At 38.7% G+C, this 7,474-nt stretch overlaps 1 protein-coding gene across 4 annotated transcripts; it reads left to right on the top strand.

The window, feature by feature from the left end:
• The first annotated feature begins 2,494 nt into the window (after positions 1-2,494).
• On the top strand, positions 2,495-7,474 carry LOC131314455 (protein INVOLVED IN DE NOVO 2-like). Of its 4 annotated transcripts, none has more exons than XM_058343093.1 (6): positions 2,495-3,739; positions 3,834-4,015; positions 4,536-4,604; positions 4,706-4,993; positions 5,758-5,887; positions 6,263-6,461. In XM_058343093.1, exons 1-6 carry the CDS (start codon positions 2,845-2,847, stop codon positions 6,319-6,321), a joined length of 1,623 nt encoding a protein of 540 aa, XP_058199076.1. In that variant the 5' UTR covers positions 2,495-2,844; the 3' UTR covers positions 6,322-6,461. The 4 variants fall into 4 exon arrangements, with proteins under 4 accessions (XP_058199076.1, XP_058199075.1, XP_058199074.1 ...); XM_058343091.1 differs by lacking the exon at positions 5,758-5,887 and adding an exon at positions 6,936-7,470 and having other exon boundaries at positions 2,558-3,739; positions 6,263-6,469; XM_058343090.1 differs by lacking the exon at positions 5,758-5,887 and adding an exon at positions 6,930-7,470 and having other exon boundaries at positions 2,558-3,739; positions 6,263-6,469.

Raw genomic sequence — 7,474 nt, 5'->3', positions numbered from 1 at the left:
GCCCGCGAGTTTAGAATATGACAATGCTTGTAATCACCATAAAGAATAAAGGATTTATATGTAAGTGAAATCATAAAGAATTAGGGCAATAGTAATCACCTGGCAACTAAGTGCCTCATCAAGAACTAAATGATTGTTTTTTGTGCAACAGGTTTTACGGTGACTAATAGAGGATGCTGCGGATTATGTACTCCGTCCATTCCAGTTTGTCCAAACCCTTCTCAATATTTGCCTTGGGATTCAGTTCATTCAGGAGAAGCTGCCTACCGAGTTGTCTCAAAGTATTTACAGGACCATGCCCTTTCCGAGTTCTCACGAAGTTGAGAAATCACCTAGTTTTATTTTAGTAGTAGCTAGCTAGGAGTGCTAACAACCTAGGTATCAGGGATAATCTGTAAAGGGAATTTCTTCGAATTTTTCGATCCCTCATCGAATGATGCCCCAGTTATTTTTTTCTCTTCTTTTCGTTTTCTTTGAGAATTGCTGATTTTGCTAGTCACTTATTAATAAAATTTTCCTTTAAGTACATTTTGGTGCAAGCATTTTCGCAATTTACTTTTAATAATCAAATATGATTCTATCGAACTATATACTTATTGATGATTAGTCTCAGCGTGCTCAAAACTAATCAAATGGAGAAAGTTGGGTGACAAGGTTGATTTCGAACAAATAGGAAAACCAAACTTGTCAATAAAGTCGTAATTGATATTTGGAGAACGAAAATGAGACTTAGATGAAACTAGGAGAACCATTTATATAAATTTTCCCTTTTTTATCAGCAAAAGAAATTTTATTAACCTCCGAAAAGTTATAAAGATTAGCCTATATCTAATAAATACAATCTTGTCTTGAAACTTACTTTTAAAGTAAAAATAAAAATAAGTGCAAAAAGAGAAATTATTCAATTTTTTTGAGATAAGGTTGAACACGAATCTGGACCACATATTGATGGGTCCACTCCCAAATGTGTAGATTCCATACCAATGTGTGACTTAAATTCGTGCTCAATTTCGCCCCCATAATCTTTCTCTCGCAAAAATTGTTTCCCAAAAATAAGTGAGATGAGTTTTTTTTAAAACATATGGCGCGCCCTCATTCGTAGACGGCCAGCAGTCGCAACCGCAAAAGTGTAGCCGTGGTCCCACCGCATACCCTACTAGTAGTAACAAAAAGACAAACACATCCCCATTGCCGAATCCGCTATAGCAACAAACGATCCACTGCCGGCAAGGAAAGGGTGTACAATCCAATCTGGATAGTTCACGTTGATAATTAACGGGATCGAATCTCTCACTGGGAATACGGTAAAATATTTAAAACAAATCTGGACCATATTGATAATTAACGTCTCTCCCTAAGAATACGGTAAAATATTCAAAACAAATCTAGACCATGTTGATAATTAACGGGATCAAATCTCTCACTGAGAATACGATAAAGTATTCAAAACAAATCTGGACCATTAAGAATGTTAACCGACGGTTGCGATCACTTGGACTGCACTAGATTTCAACAAGCACTCGCCCGGAGAACCCACCACGCGTCGTAATACCCGCATATTCACTACTCTGTACGGAGGAATCTGTGTAGTACACTTGTGGAGTTGTCTGTCTTCTTCTACAGCCTACTGCAGGCATGCAAAAGGATGGCGTCGTCGTCGCTGCAGCACTACCCACTTTCAGAAACCGAAGTTGTGCGCGTCTCATTCCTGCCTCCTGCATAATGCAGCAGCAGCTGCTGAACCGAACCTCTCTTTTTCTCTCCACAAATTAATGGTCCCATATCCCCTCTCTCTCTCCGCGTCTCTGGTTTCAGCTTTCCACTGAAAAACAAGCCTCTCTGATTCGCATCCACCCAAAGTCGCTAGGGTTTTCCGGGTTCCACACTGACTGCCCTTTCTTCAAGGTAATTTGAGTGGGTATGCCTCAGATTTTCCCATTTGTATTTCCTTTCCATCCCTTTCGTTTCCTTCAAATTTTCTTGGAAAACCTTGCATTTTCTTGGAAACCAAACAAGGTTCTAGAAAGCATTTTTTTTTTATTACCTTTAGACAGAGTAAACACTCCGCAATCATTCATAAAATATTTCAATTTTCCTTGATTTCGTGATATATAAATACCGGTCTGTATGTGCCCTGTTTAGCTGCTGATAAAATGGGAAGGAAAACAGAGATATCTCAGGTTATAACTGAAGGAAGCCGTATTGGATTACGCTTTAAGTGGATTTTTCTTACTTACCTTCAAATTTTAGTAATGCGTATGCTGTGTTTGGTTTTGCGATTAATGTTCAATCGGTGAGACCAACTATCTGAGTGGCTGGCTTATTACGCCCAGCCTCGGATTTTCCGATAGTATTTTCTTTCTTTCTGTCCGTTTCCTTTCTATTTTCTTGGAAACCAAACAAGGTTCCAGAGATCATCTTTGATTTCCTTTTAGACGCACGACAGAGCTACTACTTACCTTTAGACATAAGACAGAGCTAACACTCGGCATGATTCGAAACATATTTTGATTTTTCTTGGTTTCGTGATACCCCTCTGTATATGTTCTGTTTGGCTACCGAGAAGTGCCGAGAAAAACATAGGAATCTTAGGTTATAACTGAACTTAAGCACACCATATTGGATATTTTTCCTTTTCTGAAGCATTGGACAAGAACCTGAGTTTGATTTAAGTGGAACATGGTTGCTTATCTGGAAATTTTAGTGAACTTGTTTAGTTTTCGTTGATGAGCACTACTATCTGTTCCTCATTACCTCTATAGTATTTGTTTAACTGGGAAATAATAACTAGTTAGCTGATTGGCTGTTCGTCACTGGGTCTTTTTGTTTTGCTGAATTACAGAAATGTCTCACTCATCAGAAGAGGACACAGATATAAGTGACTCAGAGTTAGAGGAATACACCGAGGAGTGTTACAAGAGCTTAATGAATGGGGGTATCAAGGTAGAATTATCGGGTGGGGTGTATAGATGCTGGTATTGCCAAGGGAGGAAAAAGAGGGATTACAAATACAAGGAGCTTCTGCAGCATTGTTCTAGTTTTGGGAGCAAGAATGTGAAACAGAAAGGGAGACATTTAGCCCTAGTGAGGTACATGGAAGAGCAGTTTAAGGCAAATGGGTCAATGTCCAAATCCACAACAGAGGCTATTGAGGCTCCTGTGGGAAACGATAGCACTGAGGTGTTTGTTTGGCCGTGGGTAGGGATAGTAGCAAACATCCCTGTTGAGAAAAAAGATGGGCGTTACATTGGCAAAAGCGGGTCAAATCTTAGGGATAAGTTGACTGCACAGTTGTTTAATCCAGTGAGGGTTAATCCCTTGTGGAACTACAAGGGCCATTCGGGATTCGCGGTGATTGAGTTCAATAGAGACTGGCCTGGATTTCACAACGCCATGATGTTTGAGAAATCTTACGAATCAAACCGAAAGGGCAGGAGGGATTACTTTGCAGCAAAGCACATTGGAGATGAGCTATTTGGATGGGTTGCTCGCGATGAGGACTTCCACTCTAACAGTATAGTTGGTGAACATCTCCGGAAGACTGGCGATCTGAAAAGTATTTATGAAATTGAAGCTGAGTGTAAGCGGAAAGATACAAAGCTTGTGACGAATTTGACAAACGCGATCGAGGTGAAGAATAAGCGGCTTAAGGAAATTGAGTGCAAATACAACGAAACTTTAATGTCACTGAGCGAGTGGATGAGTGAGAAAGATAAGATGCACAAAGCTTACAATGAAGGTTAGTATGCTACAGTTCATTTGCTGTTCGATTATCATTCCAAAATATTTTTAATTGACAGTAGATGTTTTTGTCCCCATTTGATGCTTAATAGAGATAACAAAGATGCAGCAGAATGCGCGCAGCCAACTTGAAAAGATTTTGGAGGACCATGAACAGACAAATAAGCAAATCAAATTGCAGAGCAAAGAGCTTGTGCAGCGTGAGAAAGAACTGGAGAAACGGGAGGCCCGAAATGAAGATGAGAGGAGGAAGCTCGATTTTGAGAAGAAAATGGTACTTACATTTTCCTTGTAAATGGTTCTCACTCTAGAATAGGATGGAAGAGTAGCAATGCCCAATCTCCCACTTGATTAAAACAGACTCTGGAGTATATTCTTAGGTGTTTTTGCATATCTTGAAAATGCTTGATATTCAACTAGCTTGTTAAGGTTGTTTAGATAAAGAAAATTATTGTAGTTTGTGCCAACTCCAAACGAAATATCACGAAAAAGAATTACAGTTTCTTCCTCTTTTTGTAGGTGTGCAGCTCTTCAAATTTCTTAATGGCAATAAATTTCCTTGTCGAAATGGGGAACTACACATTGGTGTCAAAACTCAAAATTTTGATGTACCCTTTTTTTTTTAACCTAGAAATTGCTTGAAACTTTATTATGAATGTGCTATAGCTTTTGTTTTATACTTGTTAGTGCGCTGCAGTCTGTTGGTAATGAGCAATATTCGCTGTTTGTCAACATCTGCCCACAGAATCACTAGCGGTTCGAAATTAACTATAACAAATTTGTTTTGTTTTCAGAATGAGAGAGCTACCTTGGAGCAAAAGATAGCAGATGAAAACCTTCTACGGCTGGCAGAAGATCAAAAAGTAATATGCGCTACTTTCTGTTTTAACTTAGATCATTGAAGTGACAAGTATCTGCCTGAATTATATGATTTAATGATTCTACTACTACTTGTTCATGACAGAGAGAAAAAGAAAACCTTCATGCAAGAATTTTGGAATTACAGAAGAAAATTGATGCCAGACAAGCCCTGGAGTTGGAGGTAGAGCGTATGAGAGGGGCAATACAAGTTATTGGACACATGGGTGAGGACGGAGATTTGGAACTGAAGAAGAAGAGGGATACACTTCAACAAGATTTAGCAGATAAGGAGCAAGACCTCGAAGATCTAGAATCCCTGAGTCAAGCTCTCATTATAAAGGAACGCAAAAGCAATGATGAGGTTCAACAAGCTCGCAAGGCGTTAATTAATGTGAGTAGTATTCTTGTTCATGGTTCTTATATGGCCTGATATGTGATAAGATAAGTGGGAAACCCTTTGTGAAGTAGGTTTGATGCTTAACTCTTTGTGCGTTGATCATGCACTGTTATGCTGATCTATGTTACATCAATAACAGAGAAATAAGGTCATTCACTGTGTATCTTACTTTGAAGTGATGAGCATTGTCACTTGGGAATTCTATAAATGCAACATGAAAAAAGGGCAGGGGTGACTCTGATTGTTTGTATACCTGATTTTAGGGAAGTTAAATGCGACATGAAAGCAGAGTATTACTTGCATTCTCAATTAAACCTCATGTATACCTTTTCGGTTTGTACAACATTACTGTGGGAAAGTTGATTACAATTTTCCCAGCTATTGCAGCTCTACATCGTTATGTACATGCTAGGTTTTGGTATATAGCTATACCTGGTAAATGTCTCCGTATGTGGTAATAATGAAATAATGTGCTAGCATAGGCAATGCATTAAGTTTCCCCATTCTAAAATATGTATCCAGAAAAGATGTTGAAAACAACTGATGATCCACATGCAGGGTAGTTAATGTACTGTACTTGAGAATTAGGGGCTGATTAAAGTTTGATCTGAATAAGGTGGTTTCTAATTTGGACTGCAGTTCCTTACTGTAGTGTCTTCCCCCCCAAAGTGCTTGTGTTTTGGGTAAGACTTGGATGACTGCATTCGCATTTGATTGAAGAGTTGTAAGAAAGTACCGTGTATGTTATTTCTTCTCAGGTATTTTTAACAAGCCAAGTTATTAAAAAGCGAATTAGCTGCTTCCGAGAGCAAGTTCTAGAGAATGGAAGGATTCAAAAAGGTGGACCCTGTGAGGCCATCTTCATAACGGTGCTGCCAAGCTACAGTAGTGTCTAATCCTCTTATCACTCCACAATTTGTAGATATGATTTATGAGATGGTTTCTCCAGATGGAAGTAACACAAATATCTCAGTGGTTATGATCCTTATGAATCTTCTTCCTACAATAGATATGTTGTAGTTCCATTGGTAGCCCACACACTGAAATGACATACTTCTGCTGTAGTTCCAGTGGTAGCCACACACTGAAATGACAAATACTGTACAAGTATTCCCTTTGACAGACCTTTTATTTTTCTGGCCAATAAGAAGTCATTTTTTAATACTTCTATAATTTCTGTTATTCTTCAAATTTAAATCTTGTTCCGATGATGCGATAATTTTCCTATGGATTGGTAAGAAACATATTTTTCTTGCCTTATAGGGCTGGACGGGGCAGTCATCCCGGGCTACTATTGGCATCAAGAGGATGGGCGACCTTGACAGTAAGCCATTCCATATTGCAGCCAAGAGGAAGTATGGAAAAGAAGCTGATAGTAAAGCTATGGAGCTATGTTCGTTATGGGACGCTTACCTGAGGGATCCTAGCTGGCATCCCTTTAAGATCATTGGAGGAAGTGACAAGGAAGAGGTATTGCATTATCATTCAGTAGACCATTTTAGATTTTCTTTCTGTTTCAGCCCTTGGGGACAGTGCCATGTACTGTCGTAGAGTGAAATCTTTGCTTGACATGGCATTCTAATTTAGGATTCAGGTGACAACTCCTCTTTATATGGGAATTCTCTCTCTTTTTATGAAGTGCTGCACGTTTAACAAACGAAGGAAAATGTCCTGCACATGGGCTATGTGTTAGAAATGAGGAACTTGATTTAGTTTGTCTATGGGAAATACGCAATCTAGGAACACTTTGCATGTCTCTGCAGTTTTTAATACTGAAGTGTGGTACTATATTAGAAAGTGGTATGAACAGCCTTCCCTTTACCAGTTATTATTTGGTGGGGCGTTCTTTTTTGTTTGTTATTATATTTCTGTTCTCCTCTTTTCCCTTTTGACCTTGTCATTCACCTTAAGATGGTTTGTTGGAATGCAGCTGCAGGAAGTTATTAATGAAGATGACGAAAAGCTGAAAAATCTAAAGAATGAGCTTGGTGATGAAGTGTACTCTGCTGTGACAATTGCCTTGATGGAGACAAATGAGTACAATCCCAGTGGTAGGTACATAACACCAGAAGTTTGGAATTACAAGGAAGGGAGGAAAGCAACACTACGCGAAGGGGTAGAGTATATAGTCAAGCAGTGGAGAGTGAAAAAGGGAAAGAGAATCTACTGAAGGTTTCGAGAAGTTGAGTTTTTCATTTGTCTGACGTAGAGAACAACATTGTAGCTTATTTTTTAACAGAGAGATATAGGCTTACCAATCCACTCTATGGGCGAGCCACATTAGCATTTTGAAAAGTTGCAACATATTACTGTAGAGAGAGGTTGAGTTTTTTATTTTCTTTTCAAAAGATATTTAGATGGTCATACCACATGTTTTCATGGCAGTTCTTTAATTCCGAATGTCATATCAATACAAAGTATTATATAATAGAATTGGACAAGTTTTGGTTTGTGGCTGTCCATCGCTATATTGTT

This window comes from Rhododendron vialii, chromosome 13a (genome assembly GCF_030253575.1).
Source record: "Rhododendron vialii isolate Sample 1 chromosome 13a, ASM3025357v1".
Taxonomy (NCBI): Eukaryota; Viridiplantae; Streptophyta; class Magnoliopsida; order Ericales; family Ericaceae; genus Rhododendron; species Rhododendron vialii.
The sequence above is the reverse complement of the archived record's forward strand: the minus strand, read 5'-3'. Positions and strand labels throughout refer to the sequence as shown.

What these genes read in the sequence shown, in the direction of transcription:
- LOC131314455 (XM_058343090.1), top strand. Translation starts at nt 2,845, where the DNA reads ATGTCTCACTCATCAGAAGAGGACACAGATATAAGTGACTCAGAGTTA. An exon ending in GCACAAAGCTTACAATGAAG is followed by an intron (nt 3,740 to 3,833) that starts GTTAGTATGCTA and finishes GATGCTTAATAG; the next exon opens with AGATAACAAAGATGCAGCAG. An exon ending in GAGGAAGTGACAAGGAAGAG is followed by an intron (nt 6,470 to 6,929) that starts GTATTGCATTAT and finishes GTTGGAATGCAG; the next exon opens with CTGCAGGAAGTTATTAATGA.